We start from the raw sequence: 15,038 nt of genomic DNA, 5'->3' as shown, positions 1-15,038 counted from the left end.
TATGAAAAACCTGTTGGTATTAAAAGTGAAAATAAGGATAATAATGATTGTTGGTTGTTAAAGAAAAGCCTCTATGGTCTTAAACAATCAGGCTATGAATGGAACCAGTATATTGTAAAGGAACTAAACAATATAGGATTTAAAGCTGGTTTAGCCGATCCATGTCTGTTTAAGAGAGAGACAAATGGGAAAGTATCATTATTATTACTATTCACAGATGATATTGCTTTGATAACTGAAACTAATGATGAAGCAAATAAAATAATAGCATCATTAGGAAAGAGAATAAAGATCAAGCAATTAGGGAGATAAAGAAGTATCTCGGTTTGAATATAAAGAAAACACGGAAAGGTTTTAAGATATCTCAGGAAGATAAGATAAGCAAATTGCTAAAAGATTACAAGATGGAGCTTTGTAAGCCAGCTAAGACTCAATGAGTCAGGAGTTTTGCAACACTGATGTACAAAGCCCTGAGTTTGATAAGGTGATTTATCAATCTTTAATTGGTAGTTTGAGTTATATTAGTAATTGGTCTAGACCAGATATATCGTACTGCGTGAATCAGTTGGCTAGATTCAATTCTGCACCATGTGAAAGACACTGGAATGCAGCTAAGAGGATATTAAGATATCTTAAAAAGACAATGAATTATTCATTGTATTTAGAACCAAAGGGTGATTTAATTTTGAGTGCTTATGCAGATGCTAGCTTTGCATCAGAAAGAGACACTAGAAAGTCGACTTCAGGAACAGCCATAATGCTGAGTAATACATTAATAGGCTGGAAGTCAATAAGACAACAGCATATAAGTTTGTCTACTATGGAGGCAGAATTCTCCTGTTTATCATTGTTATGTACAGAATTAATAATGTATAAAAAATGTTAATTGATATAGGTATAACAGTAGATTATCCTATAATTATACATGAAGATAATCAGGCAGCAATTCAAATGGCCACAAATATTGGAGTAAAAACAAGGAGCAAGCATACAGATCTAAGATACCTAAACGTGAGACAATCTGTAAGAAGTAAGATGATTCAGCTAGAGTACTGTATGTCGGAGGACAATTTAGCTGATAATTTTACTAAAGCCCAAGGTGCCAGTAAGCACCAGGAGAGTTGTGAAAAATATGGGATTAGATTGTAAGGTATTATATATTTATTTCACCCAAAAGGGGAGTATGTTAGGTATAACATTGATACCAAATATGGTTTGGGTGAATAAATATATAAAACTTAGATATCATGGTTTAAGTGCTTATCACTTTAAGCACAATGCAGCAGGCAATTAGCCGATTAAGGGTGCGGTTAGAAGTTACAATATAAGGAAGCATTAGAAGCTGGAAAGCTTACTGTCTGTTACTGGCTGTAACTGTAACTGTGTGCTGCTGCGAGTAACTGTGTGTTACTGTGACTAACTGTGATTACTGACTGTGAGTGCCTGTGACTGAACTGTTTTTGTTTGCTACTGTTTGCTGAATATCCAGCGTTTGTTTCTCTGGAGAGTGAAACCGGAGGAGGAGAAGATATCTTTATCAGCTGATAAAGATATTGCAAGGACTCTTAACTTGGACTATACTAGTGAGTCTTACTGGATGGAAATACTGTGAATGACTTAATGGACTGAATGACAATGCTTAAACTCTAACTGGATTAAAAACTATTTAAACTACAAACAGTGTTTGTGTTCAGTGTGTGTATACTCTGGGGCCCTTCCGCTCTCCTTTGGTTGCCTGGCTTGACTACTGCTGCAATACTCTTCTAGGGGTTAATTCCCAAACTCTAACAGAGACTGACTTTAATTTCTATATAGATTATACATCTGCAAACAACCAGAAAAGATGCAATTTCTGTTTTTTCTTTTTTCCAAATTATTGTAAATTTGAATGTATTTATTGCTTTCTCCCCTAGTGTACAAAAATCTCAGAAAAGCATATATGTTTATACTTTTACCCATTCAGAAAATGAAATGTATTTAGGCATTTAGAAAAAATCAGGAATATTTTTTTCCTTCAACAATTAAAATGTTAAATCAATAGTGGCCTCGTGGAAAATCTCTGTAACACCCCCCAAAATATCATGATTCAGCATAGCATTTTTGTTGCTGAATGATTATGTTAGTTTGATTCTTAAAAAAGACTACTTTATTACTATAGTTAATGTCTATGTGGTGCTAAAACAAAACTGTATGGGTAATATGCAATAAAATTGAGTAAAATATAAGACATAATAGCCCAAACATTACATCTGAAAAACAAATCGCAAAATAGACATCTTAATGGAATTATCAAGGGACAATGAAATGATCAGATTTCCTAGTTTAAAACTGGCTCCGTCAAAAAAGCCATTCAATATAAAGAGTCTCTGAATTGCCAATTGAAACTGTGCCAACTAAAATCTCTTGGGGAGACAAGTTGGAGAAGTAGGATGCCTTAAATGAAGAGTGAGCAACATCCTTCTGCTCATGTTTACAAGCCAGATGGAACAAGAGCAGGAATATGTCATTGAAACCAGCCATTGTTACTCTTTTAGTTATGCTTTTTTTCCTTCTCCCATCTCCATATAATCCCTGCCACTCTGCAAGCTGGTAGTAAAAAGTAAAAGTGTTCTTTGCCACTTTTCTTTAGAGAGAAAAGACGTGTTTGAAAATCATCAAGACGTGTTTGAAAATCATCAGAGATATCTGATATCCTGAGTGCAAGCCAATATTCTTTAAGAGAAGCTGGCTGGATCATAGTCTCTTCAAAGCGAGTAGCCCCCTTCAGATATTCAGAGTATTCATCACCTCCAGATGAGCTATTAATCATTAATATCATTCAAGCAGTGGTGGTATTCAACAGGTTCTGACCAGTTCTGGACAACCGGTAGCGGAAATTTTGAGTAGTTCAGAGAAGCGGCAAATACCACCTCTGACTGGAGATTTTACAGTATCCTTCCCCTGCCACGCACCACCAAGCCACGCCCACAGAACCGGTAGTAAAAAAAAATAAATCCCAACACTGATGCAGACCATTCTGGGAACCCCTGAGTACTTGAGTTGAAAATAAATAACAACACTGTATAGAAAATCCAGGTTTGGGGGCCACGAGACCTTCCAGGAATTGTAGCATGGAATAGAGAAGGTTAAATAATTTATAAAAACAAAACATTGCCATCAAAAAGCCTAGCGGTGTCTGCTGAATTAGATATCCTTACCTTTTTTTTAAAAAAATATCAGCCTTGACAAAGTACCTCATTATGAAAAGTTCTTCTCAATGTTGGGTGAGTTTGCTATTTTATATTTTAATTTTTATTCTGTTAGCCTGAAATATTCTTTGCACAAAGTTATTTGTAAATATGCTAATAAGTACAATGATAAGATTCCTATTTAAATAAGATCTGTCAAATCTAACTGTGTCTAGGAATCTACAAAATCATAAGTATAGCCATGCCATTTCAACACAATTGGAACAAATCTAAATTAAAAACTTGTTCTTCAAATTCCTTATATGCATCTCTTTGCTACCGCCTAGTGGTTGATTGTAAAATAGTTTTATATAGCAGTTCTATTCCTCCAGCTGAGTATAACTTAGATTATGGTATCTGTTTCAGTTTTAATTGTCAAGAAGGTTTAATTAATTTAGTTAAGTAGATGAGAAATCCCCATTCTTACCCTCATTTTTTTTCTACAAATGCTTTAAAGTACATGTGTCGCAGCTGAAAGAAAGGTGATCTTTTTTTGTACCAGATCTAGGCTGTGAAAATTATACAACCTCTACAAGGCTATGAATAATTTATTTTCTGTTATCTATTATCTATGTTTTAGAGCAGCGGTCACCAACAGGTGGGCCGCAACCCACTGGTGGGCCATGAGAAAATTTTGGTGGGCCTCAGAGAAATCTCACCCCCAGAGCATCCCCCACAAAGCAATTAATCCAGGCTGTGCAGAAACACAAGGCTACACCACCCACATGGCCCACGGAAACCCTCCTCGCCCACTCACCCCTTACCCAGTAAACTTGCCTGCTAAATTGCTATTTTTCCTTTTTCCGACCATCATCTGTTCTGCTGTGCCGAGAGATTTAGATTAGCTAGGAAACAGGAAATGGTTGGATTTCTTGCTTTCTAGCTAGTCTTTAGATCTTCATCTCTGCCAAACCTCCCTTAGGACTGAAGGTTTGCTTGCAAGCAAATTCGTGCAGACTCACAGCAAGCAAATTTGAGAGACTGAGCTAGCCGGTGGCAGATATATAGATCACTGAATGATTCTATGAGCAACTCAGTTTGCCTGCTTTGCCTGATTTTGGGTAAAAGTTGCTCTTTTTTTAAAATAAAAAATTCAATATTTACATGCATTGTGTGGTGTGAGTTAATTTTGTGAGTTTGTTTGCTAGCAAATTTTATGTGACAGACTGAGCTAACCAATGGCATATAGATAGATCTCTGAATGAATCTGTGGTTCTGTGAGCAACTCAATCTGCCTGCTTTGCCTGATTTTGGGTAAAAGTTGCTCTTTTTTTATAAAAAAAATCAATATTTATATAAATATTTATAATATTTACATACAAGCCATGCCCAGCCAGTCACATGACCATCAAGCCACACCCACAAATTAGGCCACGCCCACAGAACCTGTTAGTGGTCCCTGGGATCTAAAATTATGAGTTTGGTGGTCCCTGAGGTCCAAAAGGTTGGCAACCCCTGTTTTAGAGAGCTAGCAATACAGATCTACTTAGAAATAAGGCCCATGGATTTTGGTCGGGCTTACTTCCAATTAAATGGGGCATATGGATCTTTAGAGCAACAATCCCATGCCCCAGACAAGGGGATATGATCAAAATTAACCAATGTTCCTGCAAGCAAAGCCAAAGAAATAGAAAATAGATTAGCAAGGAATTTGGCAATAAAATCCAGAAAATGACCTCCAACTGATTGTAAATGATAAAGATTAATGTCAGGGAAGATGGGAGTGCTGAAGAACTCAGTTCCAAAACTTAAAATAGATGATGAGAGTCACACTTCTTTCATTTTAAGTGCATGATTCTTGCAGCAGCCTTTAGATTGTGCACTTAGGAAGGCAAATGAAATAACCTATCCAGTTGTAGTTTATTTAGAGTACTCATCACATGAGCCCAATAGAAAAATCCCTGTCTTTCATAAGGTTCACTCAAGCAATATTAACTTCCAGAAGGCAAATTTACATTCATTGGAACTACTTGCAAGTGAGCAAAGATTTTGTATATACAAACAAATGTATATGTGCTTCCACATGGGTCAGGATGTTTAGACAAAGACTACCTGGATTGTGGCCTTCGCAATAGACTGAAGCCGAAGTCTTCACTCCGGTCCGTGTTTCCAGCGGGAACACGGACTGTTCCTATTGGCTGATGCCATTTGACAGCCGGCTATAAAAGGGAGCTGTCAAACGGCATCAGCTGTTGTCCGCCAGCTGGCTACCTTGTTAGCGCGGCAGCCGCGGCAACCCTTTATTGTCACAATAAAGTAACAGCTGAAGTTCGCTCCGAGTTTGCCTCAGGTTATTCCGCCGCTCTACAACATGGATGAAGCTAAGGTGCATTTTGAAAGCATAAAACCCACCCAGCACAGATTATAGCAGCATCCTTAATTCAGTTATGGGCATCTGAAGTCCCAGGTCCACAAAACCCTTAAGACCCTTTTTGTGGGGGCTCAGATCCCTTTCAGCCATCACTGCTGAAAACTGTCAGCGTCATTCCTTCCACCGTAACCTAGGAAACAGGAGAAAATGATACTGCTTGTTTGTTTGTTTGTTCATATTTATTTATTTATTTAACTTCTATGCCACCCATATTGCCTAAAAGTGACTCTAGGTGGCTTACAATCAATAAAAAACAAAACATTAAAACTTTAAAATAATAAATAGTCACACTAAAACGGTCTTTAAAATTAGCCAATATGGCAAAGAAGGCAGCATGATGCACACAGCGAGGAAATGGGGATCTTATCTTGGTCCACGAACCACTTCCAGAATGACATGCTCCCATTGGAGTCCCAAGCCAATTGGCAGAGCCAGGTATTTAGGAAGGCCAAAGGGGTGCAGATCTCACCTTGGGGAGCAAAATGTTCCAAAGAGCAGGAGCCACGACTGAAAAGGCTGTTCCCCTGGTCCAGCCAGAATTCCTTGGCAAACAAGGGCCATAGCATGTTCCTTTTGCTGGTGCAAACAGACTGGGTTCAATACCGTTGAATACAGTTTCTCACTATATTTTATATAAATATAATATTATATGCTCTAAAACTAAAATAAAGTCCACTCCAATTCTACCCTAAACTCACTTTGCCACCAGAGGGCTTTAGTTAATATAAATCATGCTATTTACTGCTATGCTCTACAAAATCTTCCCACAGCTGTACAAGACTGAGGAAGTAAAAGTGGCATGGATGTCAGACAGATCTCTTAAATGCTAGTCTGGTATAAAACAAGATTCTTGAAACCTCTAAGAACTCATGCCCAGCCAGAGTTTCAGTGAATAAATTAAGACAGTTTCTCTTCTTACATCTGGATTGTGTTGTCTCTTCTCACCTAGACTACATCTCTCTTCTGTTTCCTTCCCACAGTTTCTTGTGCTTGTTTGCTCTTTCTCTACCACCTAAACAGGATAATGGTTATATGGATGCCTAAGCAGACTTGAAGAATTAGAACCAACTCATGCATTCAGAGAACATTGTCTCTATTTCAACTCAAGAAAAGCCACTAGAACCTCGCTTCTAAACCGTAAGAAAACAATACCAATATGAAATCTGTCCCTATTACTGATCCTTACCCTGCCTTTATTTCTTCTGTTTTAAGTCCCTATAGCAATTTTACTTCTTTCTGAAATAGGATAAAGCATACCAAATTTTATATGTTTTGAAGCTACATTGGGTCATTGTTGGAGACCAACCATCCTAGTTGGGAGGGCTCAAATAGGAAACTACTTTGAAGTCATTATATAAATAGAAGAGGACGAGGTCATCCCCATCTCTAAATTCCTTTGAACCTTACCTAAACTTTCCCAGGTAAAAGTTATCAGTCCAGGACGATGCCTGTGGAATAGGCATTGAACAATTAAGTAGCTACTTTCAAACTCTTTGGTTTGGGTCTGGTTGTTTGCACCCTACATCTTGGGGACGTAGTAGGAAAAAAGAAGATGCTGCCAAGGTATGTTAGTGCTGTGACTGGTTACAAGTGAGGAAACTTGTACATTTCAACAGTATAGCTAGTGCCCTAGTTTTTATTGAACTATTGTGTCATGAAACAATACTATGACTACGGTATGAAGTTTAAAATGTGACATATGCTATGTAATATTATATTCTTGCCTTGGTTTTGTACTATTATTTATAATATACATGATAGCTTTTTTTTTTGCAGTTATGTCTTTTTCATACTTTAACCTGGACCTGTAAAAGGTAACTGCTTATATTTCATGCTTGTTGTGCTAATGAGCTTTATTTAGCAGGAAAAGACTTATTTTGTGTTTTATCCTCTTGATAAAATAAAGTCATGCTGTCAACTGCAGAACAGCGCTATATATCATTAGATCCACATGAGTACTGAAACAACTCTTTCACTTTCCTCATTTGGGGAGGGTGGATCTAATTTCTTAAAGAAAAGCTTTCTTACTTCCTGGTAAATAAATTTTAAAAATGCTTGGTTTATGTGTCCTGTAGCATGATAATGCTCTTTTATTAATTACTAATTACTGCCTCCTCCAGTCAATTGAACCAAGGTTTATTATAATTTCCTTACTCGCACTAATCCATTTCATTCCCATCAAATAATAATGTTAATTCATAATAGAAGAGTATAAAAATTGCCTGTTATAATTAAGCTTTAGTTGATTAACCCATTAATTAAACTGATCGTGAGTCTCAGAGGAGCATAGAGGTTTTGTGCTTTAAACCAGGAGTGTGTATCGAGAAGGTTTAAGGCATCCATTTTGCTCTTTAAACTCAAGACTTCATTAATCCATCATTCAATAACTTTAACACTGTGAAACAACAATATCTGCCTGTCCCAGGTCCTTGTGAAGAACTTAATAGCTCTAAATATCTGACTTACTGTGCAACCAACCACAATAACAACAAATAGCTATACTTACACACACACACACACACCAATGTAGCTACCACCTTCCTTCTTACAAGTTTTGGAAGCTTTTCTAAATTTTAGAAGCCTAGAAATCTACAAGTGATACATTAGCAGAGCTTCTGTGTAAGTCTAAGTTTAGCTGAAAATCAGCTCAAATGTTTGCATTGGGAATGGGATCGGAGAAATCCAGGCTGATGGGTAAAAAGGCATTGGCAATTGGGATGATCCTTATCTCTATTCTCCCATTTACCTTAGGCACTCTTGAATGCCTTATCTGGAATTAACACTGAATTGATTGCTCTCCTTTTATTTGCCTCACCTGTGTAGGTGTCTGAAGATCAAATTAAAATGAAATGGGAAAAAAAGGAAGAATTGGTTTCATAATTCAGAGAAGCGTCACCTTATTTGGAAACGGCTAATGAAGTCTGCCTTTCTCATTTTATTTTTATAAAGCACCACAGTTAGGTAGCGTGCCTGCTTGTCACACCAAGTAAATTGCCTTGTATTTTGACACTACTTCCTATAAATGATACTTGTCCCCCCACAATGTTGTGTAGGTAAGTATGTATCTCAGGGATGTCAAACTCCCATTGTCATGGTATCATCACATGACATATCATGACTTTTTCCCCTTTCACTAAACTGGGCATGAGCGTAGCCAGCACGTAACACATCCAGCCCGCAGGCTGTGAGTTTGACAGCCCTGATGTATCTGAATAAGCAATATACTACTTCATTGAAGATAAATTCTAGGGCTCTTTTGAAGTGCTTCTCTCCACAATAAAATAAACAGCCTTTTTGAGAATTGTCTTCTTGGCCAGCTGGAAGAATTGCTGGTCAGCTTAAAGAGGGGATAATGATGACACTTACTGAGTATTGCAAAAGTAATGCTTAGTGATGCAAAGCTGATAATTGTGTGAAAGGTGCTTGAGATTTCACGGCTGCTCCTTTTGACTGCTGTGATGTTGGAATAAAACCATTGGGCAGATTGTACAAAATACACCTGCCAATTTTTACATGTTTGAAATAGTAGGAAAGCACCAGAAAGCTAGCTCGCAGAAGCAAAATACTGCATGCATTAGTTTCAGGTTTTCTCCTATAGAATGAAATCTCATTTTAATGTATTGAAAGGGGTGAAGAGGGGATGTGTTATTCCAGCAACATCCATTAAATATTAAAGTATGTAATTGCAGAGATGATATCATTAGCATAGCAATGTTATTTGCATCACTATGTCAAGTATGATGCAAATTATTGTATTTAGATACAAGTGACATAAATCAATGAAGAAGTTTGCCTGTTGCAGGCCAAGATCAAGGTGTGTTAAACTATGGTTTTAAGTTTGTCTACAACTTTTTACATGAAAATAAGAATTCATAGGATTTCACTTTTATTGCTCTTCTGGAGCAACAGATTTTATGGAGAATTGCTACTTTGCCATTGTCAAAAAGAAATCTCAACAATTAAAAAGATGAAGGAAACCAAGTTTATCATAATTACTATTCTGGATGAAATTAAAGTCACAGAGTGCCCTGGTTGACAGCCGAAAGTCTTAATTTTCCTGCAATCAGCTCCTTCAAATCCTTGGTAACAATGACAAGTGAATTTCTCTGCCATTGTATGAAGGTCAGTTGAAGATGCTACCCCTCGCACAGTTACTCCACTCTTTGAAGCTTTGATTTGAAAATTCTGAGGATTTAAATGAAGATAATCCAAAGCTTTCCAATTTCTTCGTATGCACCTTCCATTATTCTGGCACAGATGCTGGCTACACAACTCTGCAGCTTTGGTTACGTTGGTGATATAGGGACCTAACTTAGAAGCAATGAATTCCTTCACCTTTGTGCAATTGGACTGCAAGAAAGAAGAAATATGCAAATCATGGGAAGGCTGTCCAATGGGAAGGCTGTCATATAATATATATATATATATGATCTTACTTTCCAAAGCTTTAAAATAAAGTTATAGGTTTTTGCCAAATGTTCCTTGAAACTTCTCCTACTCATAAGAAAAAAATGGATAGATAAAAACTGAGTCTACTTTATTAAATAATATTGTGTCAAAAGGAGGAGTTTTAAGCAAGTTAAAGATTTTAAAACAATGACTTTAGTTTACCTCTGATGATGTTAAATTCATGTCTCCCCAAATAACAATTCCTGCAGCTCCCAAGGCAGCACTCTCACCAATTGTGCTAACAAGATCTTGCTACAACAGGAACAGAAGAAAATATTGTCAGTCAATTATTGTATATCATCGCTGGTGTCATTAAAAACATTAACAGCATCATTATGAGGTACCCCATTCTGAGTAGCCAAGCTTTCAGAAGAATTAGTAAGTAATTGCTGCAAATATTCATGTTTTAATGTGGTTCATCTTCAATCAGTTTTATATCTGTAATAAGAGTATTTTGTTATTTCAATTTCAGCATGCCAATTTGAAGATAAGATAGACGTTGCATAATTCTCTTTGTCATGAATCTAGAAAAACCTTGCTGTTCAAAATATGAGATTACATATTATTTTTTTCAACATTTACAATATTGGGGGAGAGGGAGAAATGTAAAACATCTCTACGCTGAGCCATTTTTCTGAATTTTAGATGTACCCTCTAAAACTTTTATCAGATTTAAAAAAAAAATCATTTGTATTTATACCAGTCTTATTCCTGTCTTCTAAGGTTGCATTTTATGTATTCTGCTGCAAGAAACTGTTATTATAGAGAAAAAAGAAGCTCAAAACAAAATGTAACAATACAGTGAACCATACACTAACCAACTGGAGATACAAATAGAGGGAGAGGGAGAGGGAGAGGAGGGAGGTAGAGGGAGAGAGTGGAAGAGAAAGAAGGTGAGAAGAAGGAAGAGGGAGAGAGTGGGAGAGAAAGATGGAGAGGGATGCATTGTGCAGATGAAGCCCTAAGGTCTTTAACAAATGCGATTAAGTTTGTTTTGTGCATGTAGCATATTCATTTCATGCTGGTTGACTTCAAATATAGAAAGCCAAACCTGAGATTTATAAATGTTTAAATAAATATTCAAATGAAAGCATAAATTCTATAAACAAATAAGCAAATCCTGAGTCATTAGTTAGGCAAGAGGAGTGAGAACAGTCAATTAAAAGGAAAAAAGTAAATAATTCTTCAGACATAAAATGTCTGCACACAAAGATATCCTATGATGTTGAGATGTGTTAAAATAAATAGTTTTGAATGATTTCCCCCAAAATGTCTAAGGTTGCAATTCTATATGCCTTGAAACTTTTTTTTTACTATGAAGAAATGTTGGCTTAGAAGAGAAATGAATTGAGAGCTAGTGATGATTATAATAGTTACAGCATTCCAGATACTTTGACATTATGCTTTTCTTACCTGACATTAAAATGGATTCAATGTCATAAAGAAACATGTATTTATTTAACTTGCACCTCCACCACAATCTAATGACTCTTAGCAACTTAATTCACAGATTTTCCACTCCAACTACAGGCAATGGCCATTAATCAAATCTAGGAGTTGTATTAGGAAAGGGAAGGACCTCACTGACAGCATGATGTCAGGTAATTGTCTGAGGGTGTAAAAAGGAGTCAGGAATGATAAGAATGTGGTAACTGGGATGTGGTTAGTTAGCTGGGAAATGGTGAAGGAGAGAGAGAATTTGCCCTGTATTTTAAGAACCTAAAAAGAAACTTGCTGGATCAGAGCAAGGTCTTATTTAATCCAGTATTATTTTCCCATTGTGGCCACCCAAATGCCCTTGGGTGTTCTTGGTTGAAGTTAAATGTGAATTAGCTCGTCCTGATTTAAGAGTTGCACTGGTCCACGGCAAATGGTGCATTTGTTCTAGAGAAGCCACAGAGTTGATGATCTCCAGAGAGCTTACCATAGAAAGAAATAACAAAGACTGATCTCTGTAGTCTAGTCGAGTGTATACAAATACTGGGAGAGAATAATCATGTGCTGTCATAAAGGAAATCCTCATGGATTCTTTCACTCTAAACTGTGAAAAGCGTAATGTGTTTTCACTGCTTCCGAGAGATTTCTTAATGCCAATGGAGGGATATAATGCTGCACTGCTATTCCACAACCACAACAGTTCATTATTCCTCATGAGTTCATTTTCTGGACATGAGCCAGTATAGTTCTGCTCATGGAAATTGTAATTGTGGCAGTCAGGATATAAGTAATATCCCCAGAGGCCCTTGGGCCTGCTTTTAATCCCCAGTTCAATTGTTTCTTTCATGAAAGCCTTAGCACATTTCTCAAAAGAAAATTTAGCTAAACGTTCAATAGCATTTGCAGAAATATTCTCTTGCAGTTTAGAAATTAGTTTTCTCGACTGCCTCTTGTAAATGTTTTTGGTGTTCCAGTTACGCTCCCATTGGGGTCTCCAGTGTTCCCAGTCTATGACTGCCAACCCAGTGAAATCCTTATCAGGAATATAGTAGTTAATATCTTGGTTAGCTTTCTGCAGATGCATTTGCAAACTGAAATTTTGAGGGAGGCCACCGTTGATTGGGATTTCTTGGGACGTGTACCAGGGATAATATCCCAGCCTGTTGACATAAAATATAGTCACATTCTGTCCTCTTGCTTTGGCAAATGGACTTCCGATCACATGGAACATTTTTAAGCTGATTGTGATATTATATCGAATGAAGCAATGATCTGTTGGTGCGTTCCAGGCAGCTATGAAAGGCATCCGTCGAAACACAGGAAGCTGAGCAGACTTCAGGGCCAAAGCAGAACTCCACATAAATGACATCTGTAACCAGAATGTAGAATGGACCTGCTAGGAAATAGAAAACAATTTTAACTTTTATAGTTAGTTTACTTTGTTGATTAGCCCTTGGGCTACATCAAAGTGCAGAGTTCCAGACACAAATTATTACAAAAATCTGATAAAAATTGTTTAAAATGGAATTGGATAAAATACCATTTAAAATGAAATTGGAATAAAATACCATTTAAAATGAAATTGGAATAAAACACCATTTAAAATGAAATTGGAATAAAATACAGTAATTTAATATATAGATAAAATTTGATAAAATTATATTTCAGTGTCACCCCTACAATCTACAATCAGTCTTACGTATGCTGATCTCAACTGAACCATTTTGTTCAAGCACTGTGGTGTGTTAAATGTCAAGGAAAAAAATCCTCAAAATATAAAAACATTTAGGCCCCAACATTTTATTCTTTAAGGGGCAAGTAATGTTATGCAGAAGCATGGCAAGGAAGCAAGACAGAGGAATGCAAAGAAATTAAGACATGAGAGAAGAAAAGGAAAGGAAATAGAGCCAAATCAGCCAACTGTACACAACTCCACCCAATATATTTATTTTATTGATTTATTTTATCCAACCATTATTATTTTTACAAATAACTCAAGGCAGTGAGCATATCCAACACAACTTCCTCCTCCTATTTTCCCCACAGCAACAACCCTTGAGGTAGGTTGGGCTGAGAGAGAGAGCGACTGACCCAAGGGCACCTAGTTGGCTTTCATGACAAAAGGCAGGACTAGAACTCACATGTTGCCTGGTGCATATACCAAACTGCCTTTCTTGGCTTCTTTCTATGCTTGTCAGCATCTTTGCTTCAGTGGTGGGATTCAATATTTTTTTACTATCGGTTCTGTGGGCATAGCTTGGTGGGCGTGGCAGGGGAAGGATACTGTAAAATCTCCAGTCAGAAGTGGTATTTGCCGGTTCTCCGAACAACTCAAAATTTCTGCTACCGGTTCTCCAGAACTGGTCAGAACCTGCTGAATATCACCTCTGCTTTGCTTCCATCCCTATCCATACATTATTTGAATATATTATCTTCTGTTCTTTGACTTTGTCACTTTTCTTTCTGGCAAGAAAACATCCTGAGTCTTCCTCTCAAATCATTCATTCTTCCTGTTCTGCAGTTCAGCGCTGATTCATTCTATATAATGCCTATTTATATTTGTCACTCACATTTATATTCATTCCACATTCATTCATTTTTGAGCTTATCGTTTCTTCTTTTACTACACACACTTCTTAAATAACACATGTCCACTGTATTCTGTTTACTTACACAATTTTCCTTACATACCCAGGTTTTAGTCCTGCATCACTAAATAAGTAGAAGTATGCTTTTATAATTGGACTTCCTGCTTTTTAAATAAACTTTTTATTACTTTTCTATCAGCATAACAACATTCCAAAAAATCCATCTTTTTTATTTTTAATAATTTTTAATAAGCTGCACAATATATCTCCTCCTGTTTTTTACCTTTAGCTTTGTTTCTTTGCTTGTATCCATCAACCCCAAGGGAAGCAAAAATATGTAACCCTTAGACTGAATTGTGGGTTCTGTGGTGCTCTCTGAACTTGGTTATTTTCTTGCAGACACTTCATTACCAAACTACATAACATAATTAATATTAGAAGAGAGTGGAGTTTTCTCTCATTTTATATACTGGTGGCTTTCCCTGTCAGGGTTGATGGGAGAGGTCTTGGTGGTTTCTTTAATAGGCTGTTGTTTACTGTTTAGCTTTTTATCTCTAAGTTGGTAGTTCCTTGACGGGGCATTGTTTACTTCTTGATTGTTGGTCTAGTGTCTATCTTGGTGTTAATTTCTGCTCAGCCAGTTTTGATTTCTAGTTAGGAATTTTTGCTGGTGAAAAGTCTTTTGGCCTTTTGATTGTTGCTTTTAATGGTATGTGTATCCTGTTTATCCCTATGAATCTGCTGATAGTCAATTTGTCTGATTCAATTTGTCCAGGCTTCTAGGAATTCTCTAATGTTTTAGAACTTGGCTTGGTATAGGATGGTCACAGTTTCCCAGTTAAAACTATGGTTAAGTTTGTGAAACTGAAGAATTTTATGTCAGCGTTCCAACTAAACGCTCCATTCCGATTCAAAACTCAGAGACAAAGTCCATCAAAGTAAGAATTTATTAGAGAAGTCATGTTG

At 36.8% G+C, this 15,038-nt stretch overlaps 1 protein-coding gene across 2 annotated transcripts in view; it reads right to left on the bottom strand.

Moving 5' to 3' along the window:
- Positions 1-9,481: 9,481 nt before the first annotated feature.
- Positions 9,482-15,038, bottom strand: part of LOC113413042 (hyaluronidase-4-like) — a 59,374-nt gene continuing 53,817 nt past the window's right edge. For both annotated transcript variants that reach the window (XM_087969388.1, XM_087969387.1), the window contains exons 2-4: positions 11,972-12,880; positions 10,210-10,299; positions 9,482-9,948 (exon numbers count right to left, since the gene is read on the bottom strand). In XM_087969388.1, the coding sequence (XP_087825514.1) occupies positions 9,538-9,948; positions 10,210-10,299; positions 11,972-12,880 (1,410 nt within the window). In that variant the 3' untranslated portion in view covers positions 9,482-9,537. The remainder of the gene's footprint in view (positions 9,949-10,209; positions 10,300-11,971; positions 12,881-15,038) is intronic.

The sequence above is a fragment of the Notechis scutatus genome, chromosome 6 (genome assembly GCF_049901735.1).
Source record: "Notechis scutatus isolate UNSWTSFEM ecotype Mainland chromosome 6, rNotScu1.2, whole genome shotgun sequence".
In the NCBI taxonomy this organism is placed as follows: domain Eukaryota; kingdom Metazoa; phylum Chordata; class Lepidosauria; order Squamata; family Elapidae; genus Notechis; species Notechis scutatus.
Note: the sequence above shows the minus strand (reverse complement) of the source record. Positions and strands in the feature narration are given on the sequence as shown.